The following is a 15,522-nucleotide window of genomic DNA, read 5'->3' as shown; positions in this document are numbered from 1 at the left end:
AGGTATATTTCCACTCCTTTGCACGCCTGATATTTGTTGTTGAGCTCCCCGAAGCTCTCACCAGCTAACATACAGGAGGATGGTGGTGCTGTAAGTGTTGTCTGATCCATCCCCAAAGCCTGTGAAGGATAAACAGATAAACAACAGTGAGGACAATGAACTGAAAAAGAAGGACAAGGTGACAGTGTCCGGGATTCAACATATGCTCTCAGGTTAAGAGCGGTGATAAAAACCTGTTATATGATGCTCAGATGGGCCTTAAAGTTTAGCTCAACTTTGGGTCGTCCCACAAAGTGACCTTCACCATCCACAAAGCAGCTTCACAGCATAACAGATGACGGTTTTGTTTCTTTGATGTCCGTTTTTAATAGCCAGATAATCAGTCTGAATCGCCGTTTGGTTTCAGCTCATTTATCCATTCTGTTTGAATCGCTGAACAATTTTAAGACGTTGGCAGCGATCCAGTGGTTTGGAATCAGGCTACATCTTTAGAAATTCCTCTATGAGATGGCTTATTATATCAGCCGCATCACTCTGAACACAAATTCATGCTCTTCGTAATTTTCCATTTTCATTATCTAATTTCTCACAGGCGCATTAATTTAAGCATTTAACGCTGCCATCTTCGTTTCTCTCATACACTAAAATGTCTCATATGGGCAAACAGATATTGAAGTAACACTATATTGCAACAATATCTGTACATGTATTATGTTTCATAATAAACCACTAAATATTATATCTTTCTCTGTCTTTTAATGGGTTTCTGAATGACTCACAAAAACGCTTTCTCAGGCGCAGTGGACTTGCTACCATCCCCATGAAGGACTCTTTGATGGCTTTTAACATAATGTACGCTTCTCCTAGAAAGTATGTCTGCAAGATATCAATGTGTTTTATGTTAGAGGAGATGTTTTATTTTCAACCTCAAACATAAAAAATTAAATGAACCTTAAAAATGACTAATTTTATAACCTGAGCAACGTTCTCTGAAAACATTTTCACATCACAGAAAATCTTTTGTAGAAAGTGTCTGTTTTTTTGCCCCATGGCCACATTTTGGCCCCAAACTTCTCATGGCCCCAGGAGAGTTATCAAGATGTGATGTGAATAAAGTGTACTTTTGTTTTCTCTTTCAAGAACATGAATGAAGTCCTGACTTTAATATATAGAGGGAATCTTAAAAACGTCAAGTCAACTATTTCTAATGACCAGGTTTGTATATCACCGGCCCGCATGTCGGACCCGAGGATTGAGAAACTTCTACACTAGAGACTCTGAATGTCATTCACTTTGATTTTTTATTGCCTCACAGCTGCCTCATGTCAGTCATATGTCTTTTTTTTTTTTTTGTGAAGCAGCTCAAACTAGAAGTGTCACAGCGTCTGACTGATACCATATGTTATGATTCTGCATTCAAATGCTCTCAGCAGCACAAACACGTACAGCAGTATCCGTTCTTGTAGAAATATGATATTTATCCTATCCTATCAGTCCTATCACATCACAGATAAAATATTTTGTCACACACACAAACACTATATTTGCACAGCTTGGTCCTTCAGCAGCCAAATACTGGTAAAATTTGAACATCCACATAAAAAGTAAATTTTGCACCCTGTTAGTTATTAATGATTAGATAGCTGGCCATGTGTAAGTTCCTCACCAGTCTGACATTGTTGTACTTTAGTCAATTATACAAACACCATTTTGTTACGCTGGACAAAAGAAAGCTGCTATTTGAGGTTAAAAATGTGATTGCGTCACGCTCGGTTTATTCAGGTTTTATTTGTAGAACAAAGTTTACTGATCCTTAAATACTGGTATAGGTATAATCAAGCCAACTTTGTGATTTACCTCGATACTTGCATTAAATTCTATATTGCAAAGTGAAGAGCTAATTGTTTAAAATATTAGTTAATCCCCATTTGTTAACAGAAGCTCCACTGAGCTTTGTACAGGCCTTCTTTCCCAACTAAGTTAACCTCAACATCTTTTTTACAGCTCCAATAAAAGCACAAGAAACGTCCATCACTTATCTCCAAACAGCTAGTGCAGCACAATCCAGGAACTGTAGACAAACTGTTGCACCATGCCCAATATTTACCTCATTATTGCCCTTATTTTCCTCCTGTGGTAGGCTATTTGCTGATAGGTGCCACCAGAGCACTGCCAGAGAGCAGAAAACAGGACGTAATGAGACAAATATTAGACCCGCTATGCAATAATTTGGCGATGAAGCACTTGCTTTATGCTGCACAAGATGTTAGGGGGATTCTGCTGAACATGAAAGGCGATGGCGTTGTGTTTTCCAGTTTCAGCTCCTTAACTACAAACCACACACACAATTTGCATTTGTGCTGACCCTGTACAAATGCATGCTATACGTATTTGGGGTGTATTTTTTTTCCTGCTGTTCGTGTCAGCCAGTTGTCTCCATACAATACTAATGTGTCTATTAGCTGTCTCTTGAAAGTTGGCTAAAGGATCAGCAATATTTAAGTGCAACTATTGGCAGTAATTGACTATAATATTCATGTTGTTTCCATTTGTGAGTGATGACCTGAGAATAGTTGTGTTTTCGATAAAGTGGGTCGTGATTCTACAACGGCCCAGAACAAACTAAAAGCTGTATTTCCACTACATAGCACAGTTTGACTCAACTCTAATCTATTTGCTTTTGGTGCCTCCGTTTAGTTTTCTCACTGTAGATAGCACTTCAGATAGTGCTTGGTCTTGAGAAGTTGCAGCCTGCATTCACTGACAAACTGTAACCTACAGTGTACAGTACCAGACTGACAAATTCACTGCTCTGCTCACATTTACCGTCACTCTTTCACACCACGACGCACACACTGCTACTCTTATAACAGAAGATAGGATATGGTTTTCCAAGTCTGCACAGCATTGTCGCATAATGTGATATCTTATATATATATACATGAATATATATGAGACCAATAGACGTATGAAATAGACATTCAAACTGAGCCATGGTTACTAATGAGGACACCCAGGTTGTCTGTACAGTTTCTGGGAATGTACAATCACACAAGGTGGGCTTTGGAGGCTGATTTCGATGCTTTTAACTTTGACTGTTTAAAAAGAACAGAAATCAGCTGTCTCTCTATAATGACACAATGAATGAATAAATCAATGTGAACAAACTTAAAAGAACAGATTGCTTTCGGTGCCTGAGAAAGGACTCATGAACTCAGACTACAGCTCTTCATTCACACAAATGTGCATGTGTTGCTGTAATAGGATTTTTTTTTATCATTTTACATTAAATACATCTGTTAGTCTGGAAGTCATTGGTTCTCTTGTGTGTTTGATTCAGCTCCACCCACATCCTGCTTTCCCTTGCTTCACCTCGGCTGGTCCGTTTCACCAGCAAGTCTTCATCCATGCGATTATCTACACCGGGTTTAGCCTTTGCAGGACGGCAGGGATCTTTTGAGTTTAATCTGAAGTGCCTGAAGTTGTCTAAAACTTCCGCCCGAACAGGGACTTGAACCCTGGACCCTCAGATTAAAAGTCTGATGCTCTACCGACTGAGCTATCCGGGCTCTTGAACATGTGCAAACGTGGTATTTCTACTTTACTCACGTTTCATCACATTTCATCTGACAGTATTTTACTTTTGTCACGATTACACGACCCTACAAGTCATGGTACACATTATCTCCACGCATCTGATGCTTCTTCTGCAGCAGAGCATGCAGTTTCTCTGCACTTCAGTGGACTGGCTGGGTCAGGGGAGGAAATCCACACTGATCAGGTCCAAACCTACTTTTATGAGAAGGTTCAACTTCATTTACTGAACAGGTTTGTCGAAAAGGAGGGGCAAATATGGTAGAGCAACATTATGAACAGAACATAAAGTGCACACATAATAACATTACAAAATGAAGAGGAAATGGTAAAGACGTTATCTTCTATATTATAAAAACACTTAATTAAAAACACTTAATTAATTAAAATATGAAATGAGTCCGAATGAAGGATTTAGAGATTATGATCCACTGCCATCTAGCGGCCCAGGTGCACAGTACAGGTGTGTCTCGCCCTGCCTGCGTCATACAATAATAAGGAAGTAGTGCCCAATCAGTGGTCTCCACTCATTGTGGTGTGTAATGAAAATCTATTATCAGACTCTTGGGAGTTGCTTAAGTTGTGTGATCCATCACAGTAAATGTCAAAGACTGCATTGTCTTTACTCAGTATTACATTATCGACGCACTGCAATACATCTTCTCGTGCAAGTCTCCACAGGTGTCTAAAGACACCTTAAGTCCGGCCGACTGAATTTTGGAGAAGCACCATCGTGATTGGCTGATGGCAAAGATGGAAATGGTGGGCCGCAATTGGTCCGTCCCAGCAATTTTGGAGAAGGACCACTGTGATTGGCTGATTGCAAAGATGGAAATGGTGGGCCGCGATTGGTCCGTCCCATCAATTTTGGAGAAGGACCACTGTGATTGGCTGAAAGATGGAGAAAGATGGAAATAGGGCAACGTGATTGGAGGAGATTATACAGACGCTCGGTACCCAAGTACCGCTGTCCGGGCTCTTGAGAAGATTACACGTGGTATTTCTACTTAACTCACATGTCTCATCACACTTCATCTTATTTCTTCTAACTCAGTGTTTTACTTTTGCCATCTAGCGACCCAGGTGCACAGTACAGGTGTGCCTCGCCCTACGTCATGCAATAATAAGGAAGTAGTGCCCAATCAGTGGTCTCCACTCATTGTGGTGTGTAATGAAAATCTATTATCAGACTCTTGGGAGTTGCTTAAGTTGTGTGATCCATCACAGTAAATGTCAAAGACTGCATTATCTTTACTCAGTATTACATTATCGACGCACTGCAATACATCTTTTTGTGCAAGTCTCCACAGGTGTCTAAAGACACCTGAAGTCCAGCCGACTGAATTTTGGAGAAGCACCATCGTGATTGGCTGATGGCAAAGATGGAAATGGTGGGCCGTGATTGGTCCGTCCCATCAATTTTGGAGAAGGACCACTGTGATTGGCTGATGGCAAAGATGGAAATGGTGGGCCGCGATTGGTCCGTACCATCAATTTTGGAGAAGGACCACTGTGATTGGCTGATGGCAAAGATGGAAATGGTGGGCCGTGATTGGTCCGTCCCATCAATTTTGGAGAAGGACTACTGTGATTGGCTGAAAGATGAAGAAAGATGGAAATAGGGCAACGTGATTGGAGGAGATTATACAGACGCTCGGTACCCAAGTACCGCTCTCCGGGCTCTTGAGAAGTTTACACGTATTTCTACTTAACTCACATGTCTCATCACATTTCAGCTTATTTCTTCTAACTCAGTGTTCTACTTTTGCCATCTAGCGGCCCAGGTGCACAGTACAGGTGTGCCTCGCCCTGCGTCATGCAATAATAAGGAAGTAGTGCCCAATCAGTGGTCTCCACTCATTGTGGTGGGTAATGAAAATCTATTATCAGACTCTTGGGAGTTGCTTAAGTTGTGTGATCCATCACAGTAAATGTCAAAGACTGCATTGTCTTTACTCAGTATTACATTATCGACGCAATGCAATACATCTTCTCGTGCAAGTCTCCGTAGCATTACCACAGGTGATGTGATTTTCATATCCCATATGGATGTATGCATGGCAGAAATTACATTCAAACAGAGCCATGTGAGCACAGTCAGGTTGTTTTGTGTGTGCATTGTTTCTGGTAATATAGCTGATTTTATAAGCATACAAGGAATTTCTTCTACTGTTTCACACACACTAGATATGATGTTCAATGTTAACTGAATTTGGCATCCATTAATAATACATTAAATAATCCATTTGATTTTAAAAAGCCCTCAGCAGAATCATCATTTTTACGAATACAAATTGGTGTCTGAGCAAAACTTTCTCTGGGAAGGATTAGGACTTATGACCTCATTATTTTTCTGCATTGATTCAGAGTTAATACTCAGGATCTTCATTTTCTTAAAAACACATCTGTTTCACAGGGAAGCTGCTGATTGTCATGTGAGATCAGTGACTAGGCTCAACATTCAGCCTCATCTATAGTTGGAGTGATTTCCTCTTACCTACAAGGTCCGTTTATAATTGTCTAAAACTTGCGCCCGAACAGGGACTTGAACCCTGGACCCTCAGATTAAAAGTCTGATGCTCTACCGACTGAGCTATCCGGGCTCTTGCAGCAATATCACGTGGTCCCTCTCTCTCCGTCTCATCGCTTTACCTGTAGACTGATTTTATGTTATATCTTGATTAGTGTCATTGGTAACACCCGCGTTGACCGGACTATTTAATGTCAGAATAGCTGATGTGAAAAAGTATTGGGTCTTATGACCTTGGCTGTGCATTTACACAGTCCTGCCTAAAAAAAAAACAACAGAAATGTTGAACCATGATCTTTAATGTCTTAAAGATAAACTAGGAACTAGGAGACAAGAGGTTACAGTCTTCATTCAGCTGCACCTACAGATTGCTTTCTGACAGACCCAAGGATGCTTTTCTCTTTCCAGCAAGGTAAGTTGTGTCCTCCATCCACTTGAAATTGGATAAAACTTCCGCCCGAACAGGGACTTGAACCCTGGACCCTCAGATTAAAAGTCTGATGCTCTACCGACTGAGCTATCCGGGCTCTTGAAGAAAAACCACGTGGTCTCTCTGGTCAGCTGACGCCCTTTATTTACCTTGTGCTCACCTGCAAGGAACTGTGAGCTCAGAGTACCAGAGGAGTGTGTTTGGAGGTAGTGTTTGTACCACAGGTGAGAGGAGGTTTTCATGCCCTGAGTGTGGGCAAATGCTGACAGGTAGCAGAGCCGATGTCGTGCCAGAACAGGAGCCGGACTATGTACTATAGACATAAGGACAGACATATAAGAGAAACATTATTAAAATCCAGATTTATATACATACTAACATTACATAATTGATCAATAACATAAAAGATAATCAGGATACTTTAATATGAGATGATCTGACTAACATGGCACCATATTATGGTCTCTATAGAAACCTATCTTAGGAGTCACAGACTGTGATCTACCGCCATCTCGCGGCTCTGCTGCACGGTACAGGTGTGTCTCTTACCTACGTCACGCAATAATAAGGAAGTAGCGGCCAAACAAAAACAGCACGCGTTCAGGTGTTTCAGTCTCTTTTAAAAAATATATATAAATTAGTAGTTTTTATCCTCTTGATCCTTGATGAAGGAGCTCCATGGAGAGATACTCACTCCACAAAGTCATCGGTGAAGGGTCATTCGGCCGGGCTTTGTTAGTCCGGTGTAAAAGCACCCAGGAGAAGTATGTGGTCAAAGAAATCCAGCTGCCAAAGGTATTTGCAAACAAATATTTATATAGTTATTTAATCCTCACCCTCACATCCATCCATCAGTGCAGCAAGTCACATCATATCAGTGACTAAATAGTAAATTAAACATAAATGCTGCATTTGCACCAGCATGTTGAGTAAAGCTCTGCACACTGTATTTAAATTCAGACTGTTATGTTATAGCCTGGGGGTCGGATATGGAAATGTTATTTACACTGTGCTGATAACACAGCAGACTGTGGTGCCTGCACAGAGACAGAGTGGATGCTGTTTGTTTTGCATAATAATAAAAAAAAAAAAATGCATTCATGCTTGTATTTTGCATTTTTATAGAATAAGTCCAAACTGGAGAACTCGAGGAGAGAGGCAGTCCTGCTGTCCAGAATGAAACATCCTAATATCGTGGCCTTCAGGGAGGCATTTGAAGGTATTCACACACACACACATACACAATAACACTCTCTTTTAAGACGTATTACAAAACATTTTAGACTCTTATTATTGTTTGAATAGGCAATGTGATTGTGTTTGTTCAGCTGATGACCTCCTGTGTATTGTTATGGAGTACTGCAGCGGTGGAGACCTGCTCCAGAGGATACGCCAACAGAAAACGACACAGTTCTGCGTCGATGATGTAGGCCTCGACTGAATTTAACTATTCTCACAGTGTTATGTGACTGTCGTTCCTTCCTTTTTTAAGGTTTGTTTCACTGAAATCTTTTTCAGGTCTTGAGGTGGTTTGCTCAAATGTGTGCCGCCGCAAAGTATATCCATGATAAACGGGTTTTGCACAGAGATCTGAAGTCCAAGGTACAGTCACCTCTAGTTAATCATTGTAGTTTATTACAAGTATACATGTTAATAGATTTTATAGTGAAATGTGTTGACCCATTAGAACAGGTATTATGAATTCATGTTTGTTCTCTGAATTGAATTAAATAAGCAGTCAATAATTTAGTGTATCGGTTGGACGCATGCAGCGAGCGCTGGAGTGAAATGTACAGTGATGAGATAATTATTATTATTTCCCATTAATTGCACAATATCATCATTTTGCCTTGGTTACACTGCTTTTTATTTTGTACTACATGTTAAGTCATCACTTCTCCTGTCATTTCCTTTACCCAGAACATTTTCCTGACAGATAATGGGACAATCAAGCTCGGGGACTTTGGTTCAGCATGTGTTCTGAACAGGTACAGGAAGATCAAGTCAACAGTTGTGTTTGCCTATTTTAAGTTAATGCTCAGTGCTTTGATTTGCTGCTATTATGCTCTAACCTTGACTATATTTATTTGTGATTGTGTTGCAGCTCGAAGGCTTACGCTCATGCATATGTTGGGACGCCGTATTATGTGGCTCCAGAAATTTGGGACAACAAGCCATACAACAATAAGAGGTTCGACCGGCTCCTAAAGACTATACACTTCCGTATTTTTACATACACCATACATATGTTTGTTTGTTTGTTTGTTTACAGAAAGTACACATTATGTAATGTTTACAGTATGCATGTTTGTACGACACCAGCAGTGCAGCTTTAACATACTCCAGAAGTGTTTTATCATATGCAATGTGTTTCCCTCATTAGTGCTTTAAAGGGAAACTCTGATATCTGAGACTTCACAGTCAATGACCAGACAAACAATGAAGAATGCACTATAAAATCTCCATGTTTGTTTAGGCTATCCCTTCCGGGCTTGATTAACAAAGCTTGTGAATGTTTTTCATAAATTTTCTGTGTTCTGTGCTCAGCTGTGGTTATGTAACTCATGCGTGGGTTAACCGGTCTTGTATCTTTGTTGACTGTGCCAGTACATGACGAACGTCTGATGTGAATGAATAACCGTCTCTGTGTTGTTGTGTTCTGCAGTGATGTGTGGTCTCTGGGCTGCGTTCTCTACGAGCTCTGCACCCTGCGACACCCGGTATTACCCCTCCCTGCACTCTCCATGTACCGCGGGTTTGACCGCGGGCCTCTGTCCAAATATTGTCAATGAATGCATTACATGAAGTAGCACAGTGAGATACTGCAGAGCATTGTTGTGGAATGATGGAGGTCCAGTATCTTCAGCTGAATTGGATTATCTGATGTGTATTTTTTTTGTGGCTCACACACCTTATTCTTGTGTCCAGTTCCAGGCGTCCAGCTGGAAGAGCCTGATTCTTAAGGTGTGTCGGGGTGCGTACCCTCCCCTCCCCAATTATCTGCCCTATGAGCTGCAGTATTTGGTCAAGCAGATGTTCAAGACAAACCCAAAAGACAGGCCATCGTTGCATACCATCCTGACCTGTCACCGGGTTTCCAAACTCCTGCGAACACATCTGCCCTGCCAGGTAAAAACACAGACACTACCTGTGCACTTGAAGGTCCAATGTGTAAGATTTAGGGGGCTTGTGGCAGATAACTGTATTTTCATTAGTGTCTAATCTCCTGAAAATGAGAATCATTATGTTTTTGTTGCCTTAGAATAAGCTTTTTTCTATCTATAGAGGCTACAGATCCTCTTTCAGGGAGACGAGGAGGTTGCAGTCAGCATCTACATCACTAGATCCATTAAATCCCACACACTCACTGCAGCTTTTCAGCTTCCTGCACAGTGACAGTCACTCAAGCAGTTGAACCTGAAGTGAGTTTATGGCTGCCCATTCATCATAACGACACACTGTCACCACATGTTGTCGAAGTGAGAATTTAAACTCTTACACAATTTCCCCAGCCTGCTGTGACCCCCTTCGTGGAATCTGACCTTTGACAAGCTGCTGTTAGTTCAGATGGTCCGCAAAGCTCACGCTCATCTTTTACAGGCGATTGAGACGGAGGAACGGGGCAGGCGCCCGGGTCGATGGAACAGAGAAGAGGGGATGAAGGTGGCTGATCTTCTGGGAGAGAAGAGTTTAATAAAAACATCGACATTTGAAGGTGGAGTCAAAGTCAAAGTCAACACAAGCGTATAACAACAGGATATACTGCTGCCATTCCCAAAACACAGGAGGAGTATCATCTGAGTTGTTTCTCTAACACTCTGAGACATTTTGTTTAAGGAGGAACTGACACTAAATGCAAAAAGAAACATGAATAATTTATTTCTGTTGCAAGTGAAACATCTTTATGATTACGAGCACGTTGTAACCACAACATTGCTTGTAGCGAGTGCATTTTTACTTTGTTTGCATTTTTTCTAAACCCTCTGGGTTCTTGTGAACGGAATAGAAATGTGATTTCTTGTCAGGGCACTCTTGAAAACAAAAAAAAACAAATAAGAAAAAAATAATCATGAGTAACATTTTACCTCAGGTGTGGAGTTACCTGAAGCCTGCTGTGAAAGCAGAGAGCCGGGTCCTCGAAAGCAGTGGGCGACTGAGCCGTCGGACACTGTGATGCAGATGTTAGCCAACGCAAGCCTCATCTCAAATGACAGCATGGCATCAGACAGCCGGCCCCTCGCTGGCTCTACTCATGGAAGTATGATAGCAGCGGTTTTTTTTTTTACTCCCTTATAAGTTTGGACAGGTTTGATGTTGTATCAGAACATATGAGATGTAATTCTGTTCTTCCAGGTGTGTCAGCGGGGCAGAAGGACGGCAGGCAGAGGAGGCGATGGGACAAGGATCCTCCTGAGAGGCTTCTGAATATGTTGGAGAAGGCCCAGCTGCAAAGAGCCTTCAGCACCTTTTTAATAAACAAAGGAGGTCTGTTGATATTTGAATTCATTTTAATATAATCAGCCTTCCTAAAACACACAAGTAAATATAACCTGTGGATATTTTCAAAATATTATTATACATTTCACTCCTAATGTGAATACATCAGTGTTGTGGATGATATAAATGGTTCTCTGTGGTGTTGTGCTTTCTGTTTTCAGGCGATGACCCACTGGTGGGACCCCTCTCCCAGCCACAGGGTGACGACACAGACGGCCCTGAGCCGGAAGTGGCCGTAGATGAGGACCGGCTTCAGCCTCGCTCTGATGATGAAGACACGTAAGCGACCTTGACTTACTGATAATGATGATGATGAGCATATTTTGTCTAATCTGACTGGTCGTACAGTGGATCAGCAGGATAAAAAGGTAAACCTGTAGGTTTATGGTTTTATTCAGACGTCCTGATGGTTGATGTTGGCACCGTGTGGCCCTGTATGTACAAATCTTGCAAAGATACTAAGGGCTAAATTTGTTAGTTGACTGGAATTGTATGATACTCATGGGTCAATTTTACTTTTTTCAAAATAACTTTTTAAAGCTTCTAAAGCTGTAAAATAAAACATAAAAAAAATATGACTCGTAGCGTTTGACAAAATAAACATTATTCACATTTAAATTCACATCAATTATTAATGCGTAGAGAGAGTGCTGTATGAATCTCTGTTCTGCTCTGTTGAATGTATGTTGTGTTTGTATAATTTGTGATCTATTACCAAAACAAAGCTCGTCTTCTCTCCACAGAGACTTTGAGGAAGAACACCCAAGTGACTGGATAGATGAACTTGACAAAATGTTTTCGGAACACTAAAGCCTCCCTCAGCGGATACTATCACAAAGCTGTCCTTGTGTTTACATTAGCTGAAAACACAAACTGTGTGCATATGCCAAAAATCATTTAACTTGATGTATATAAGACCAGGCATTGCTGGTTTTAAATGAGGAGTAATTTATATCATGTATAGCAGGTTATGTACAAGTTTACAAAAATCCAGTTAAGCTCTGACAAAGTTTTTTTTATGAAATATGAAACACATTTCAACTGAATATTGTTCAACTAGTTGTCATAAAACCTTTTTTTCTTTACATCAAGATGCTTGTGATGTGTCTGTGTGCTCTGTCTCTTATTTGATGTGAACATCTGCTGGGCACCGTTCAGGTTACCAGTGATAACATTCCCAGCAGATGGAAGCCGTCTGGAAGCTTCTGTTTGGCTTGTCGGGAAAGCAGGAAATATTAGACTCGGAGCAGCAGGGTCTCTGTGGGGTCACACGATTTTGAGCCTGCCCGCACTGTTTGATATCTGTTTCCTCTGCAATATCAAAAGTAGACTAAACATGGTCTGTCATTGGTATTCTTTGTGTTTTATTCCTCTTGGTTAGACATGATGTGTTGTCTTTAATTTACTGTGACCACAACAGTGCAGACACAGAGATGACAGTGCTGCTCTTTGCTGATTATGCGCCACTAGGTGGAGTTGAAATCACTGTTATGAAGCTTTTTGTAGAAAGGAGTGAAAATCTGGTTCAGTTATCATTAAACCTGTTGAAATCCTCCAGAATGTAGTCATAAATCCTCCCTTCTACCCTCCACTTATATGTGAATTTAAGGGACTACGTTCTTGGGTTTTTGGTAGCCATCAGAGCATAAAGACATCTAACGTAAGAGAACAAGTAGAGCCTGTTACTCCCTTTGTTTTGCCAATTAAAAGCTCTGCAGCGTAGAATAAAAGCACACAATAGCTTAATCACATCTGGCAACAGTAAAACAAAAGCTGAGCCTCGCCCATGACAGTTCGGGCTTAACAGGATATAGATACTAGACCCTTGAGTCAACAAAACCATAATGATGCTGATTCACCAACAGCCACACCACGGATGGATTATCCAGCTGCCAAGGTTCCTTTCCCATTGGCTGACAAGAGGACTCGACTATATGAGAGTCTCTTGCCAGATATCTGCTCATGATGTGTTTTATTGAGGAAGCCTGGGGCTGCAGCTTGTCCCTTATCTCGAAGCCACACTGAATCCCCCCTCCAGGGCTCACACACTATAGTCCCCTGCCTGTCCCATGTTTCCCCTTGTACCTCCAAAGATGTCCGTGTTTAGCAAAGATACAGATGAAGTGGTGTAGCACAGAAGAGCTGCAACACTGCGATGCTGTGTGTCCTGCAGATAGGAGGGTCTCCCATCAGTGTCCATGACGAGCTAGACAGCATCTGTGTAGCTCAGGCATCTAATATGAACTGAGGGGTCTGGGGTGTGTGAGTGGGGTATACAAAGAAGTGTTATTAAGGGCTGTAATAGTTCATTTATTGAAGCTCAGTACTCGGGACACAGCTTTGAGTATCAAAAAGTGTCAAGTTGGCAAAGAAAATGCTCGGTCAGATTCTGAGGTTTGTTTGCTTCTTCTTTGTTCATATATTTCCTGATGTAAATCAGGAAACCTTTGTAATGTTCCACTGCATTTTATTTAGGTGAAAGGTTGTTGTTGTTTTAAATTTAAGCCTGTTGTTTTGAGCATTTAAAAAATATATATTTAAAGCATGTTTATGTTCCCCAAACTTACTGCACCAATATGCAAAATGCTTATATCTAATAGCCCTAAATACTGGTAAGAGCTCTAAAGAGTTTGGTCTACATGTAATATTGACATTGGAAGTCTGACATAAGACTTGTTGTCCTAGAAGGAGTAACCCTGTGCAAGCAGGCAAACGGCAGCTGAGGTCGAGGAGCTCGTAAAAATAACAGAACATCGCAGTGCATACAATAAATTGACTTTTTGTGTGCTTAATCACTTCATTTTTCTTGATTTCCCTCCTTGATTTATATTCAGATTACTCTTGAGTGCCACTAATATAATAAGACAGGAAATGAGGCCTCACCATAACATCTCAGAAATGAGCCTCTCGAGCAAAGTCTCAACAAATTAGACTTCATAAACTAAAGGATTTATTGCTATCAGACTATGCATGAAACTGCGCAGGTGTTCCTGTTATTGTGTTCAGTCCTTTTACTGTTAGGTCAAGGGTGCAGGAGCGGGCTTGAAAAGAAAAAAATCCTGACGGAACAATTTTATGAAGTTGTAGTTGAGAAAATATACAGCCAAACAAAGCAGATGAACAGGAGCTTCCTCTTGCAGGAAGGATGTGAAGTCGTGTCTGTTGTATCTCATTGGCTATAAATGGGTCAAAAAAGACATTTCTCTTTGAATGGATTGCTCTTCTGTGCAACACTCCTACACTGTGATGGTGTGCGATCAAAAACTGGTCAAATCAACAACTCACTGACTTGAAAAAGAACCCTGAGAACTGAAGAAGTGTCGTTCCGAGGTCCCAACACCTCCCGTGACCTCGCTGCTGTGTTTTCTGTCAAGTAGCTACAAGCAAAACCACAACGCTCGCATGCGGAGCCTCGCATGTGAGCTGACTGAGCACAGAGAAATCAGTGGAACTGAGATGCACATGGTAATGTAGCGTTTCCTTTTTCTCTGTTCGTTATACATTCGAATCTGACTCAAAAATGTGTGACATCCTGTATCTACTCAGAGGCACGGTAAGGTTGCACCTACCGCTCAGACGTCTTATCTCAAGTGCTTCGTTGATTTTGTTCCTGCTCATCCTGGTGACCTGATAGCAGACAATCAAGTAACTTCCTTTCTTATCAAATGATGCACGGAAAGGCCTTTCATTTAGGTTTTTGGGGAGATTGTCTGCACACCTCGACCCCCTCTTTCTGTCATCACGCTCGTCATCACAACATATCTGCTTGTCATCTGCAATATCTGTTCCCCTTTTGTCTGCCTGTCACAGCGCCTGTTTTTGTGGCCTGATTTCTGAGCGTCCCCAGCTTCACTCAGGAAGAGCTCCGCAGATGGAAGATGACCCAGTGATCTCTGTCTGGCTACTGATGCTTAGAAAGGCATTTTCTACCAAACTCTTTCAGTTTTTTTTTTTTTTTTACAGACGTTCAGCTACATTAGTTTCAGACTGTATTTGAGGGTTTATTAGACATTTATAGCTTCACTGGTATCAACCACACAGAGAAGGGAAACAATGAAACCCTCCACCATGACTCACCCAGTAAAGCGAAGCGCTGTTTATTCTTCACGGGGAGCAGCTCTTCCTGTTAATAACAAAGCACTTAGCCGTTGCAGTTGGGAGTCTCTTTGCAACTATAAATATGGGAGCTGTCATTGTTATGATTATTTCGAGCCCTCTGCAGTGACCCTCCATTGTCTCCTGCCAGTGTTTTGTTGCTCGGTATCAGACAATAGAGACCGCCGTGGCCAAGCACGAGCTCTGTAATTCATCAGCCGCTCAAAGTAAAAAGGTCAGGAACAGTTAAATTTGGATCTCAGGTTATGTGAAGTGAGACAGTGTGGGCTCAGTGCCGGGTTGTTGGGCAATTTGCAGTTTTTTAAACACTGCTATTGTTTGTGCTTCACTTCACACGCCTGTTGAATCCTGATGG

General features: G+C 41.3%; 1 protein-coding gene and 3 non-coding genes across 5 annotated transcripts; 1 reads left to right on the top strand and 3 right to left on the bottom strand.

Annotated features, from left to right (window-relative positions):
- Positions 1 to 3,496: 3,496 nt before the first annotated feature.
- On the bottom strand, positions 3,497 to 3,569 carry trnak-uuu (transfer RNA lysine (anticodon UUU)). Its single transcript has one exon. It is a non-coding gene; the product is annotated as a tRNA-Lys (tRNA).
- A 2,555-nt stretch (positions 3,570 to 6,124) lies between these two features.
- On the bottom strand, positions 6,125 to 6,197 carry trnak-uuu (transfer RNA lysine (anticodon UUU)). Its single transcript has one exon. It is a non-coding gene; the product is annotated as a tRNA-Lys (tRNA).
- A 157-nt stretch (positions 6,198 to 6,354) lies between these two features.
- On the top strand, positions 6,355 to 13,792 carry nek3 (NIMA related kinase 3). Of its 2 annotated transcripts, none has more exons than XM_027280970.1 (13): positions 6,355 to 6,536; positions 7,680 to 7,773; positions 7,883 to 7,980; positions 8,073 to 8,156; positions 8,475 to 8,542; positions 8,659 to 8,745; positions 9,220 to 9,274; positions 9,483 to 9,683; positions 10,155 to 10,269; positions 10,645 to 10,812; positions 10,908 to 11,039; positions 11,213 to 11,330; positions 11,795 to 13,792. In XM_027280970.1, exons 2-13 carry the CDS (start codon positions 7,731 to 7,733, stop codon positions 11,859 to 11,861), a joined length of 1,236 nt encoding a protein of 411 aa, XP_027136771.1. In that variant the 5' UTR covers positions 6,355 to 6,536; positions 7,680 to 7,730; the 3' UTR covers positions 11,862 to 13,792. The 2 variants fall into 2 exon arrangements, with proteins under 2 accessions (XP_027136771.1, XP_010737094.2); XM_010738792.3 differs by lacking the exon at positions 6,355 to 6,536 and adding an exon at positions 7,072 to 7,349 and having other exon boundaries at positions 11,795 to 13,791.
- On the bottom strand, positions 6,579 to 6,651 carry trnak-uuu (transfer RNA lysine (anticodon UUU)). Its single transcript has one exon. It is a non-coding gene; the product is annotated as a tRNA-Lys (tRNA).
- Positions 13,793 to 15,522: the final 1,730 nt, after the last annotated feature.

This window comes from Larimichthys crocea, chromosome VII (genome assembly GCF_000972845.2).
Source record: "Larimichthys crocea isolate SSNF chromosome VII, L_crocea_2.0, whole genome shotgun sequence".
Taxonomy (NCBI): Eukaryota; Metazoa; Chordata; class Actinopteri; family Sciaenidae; genus Larimichthys; species Larimichthys crocea.
The sequence above is the reverse complement of the archived record's forward strand: the minus strand, read 5'-3'. Positions and strand labels throughout refer to the sequence as shown.

Coding starts and splice junctions, on each gene's coding strand:
- nek3 (XM_010738792.3), top strand. CDS start 7,233: ATGGAGAGATACTCACTCCACAAAGTCATCGGTGAAGGGTCATTCGGC. Junction 7,774..7,882: donor CTTCAGGGAGGCATTTGAAG/GTATTCACACAC, acceptor GTGTTTGTTCAG/CTGATGACCTCCTGTGTATT. Junction 9,684..10,154: donor GAACACATCTGCCCTGCCAG/GTAAAAACACAG, acceptor CATCTTTTACAG/GCGATTGAGACGGAGGAACG.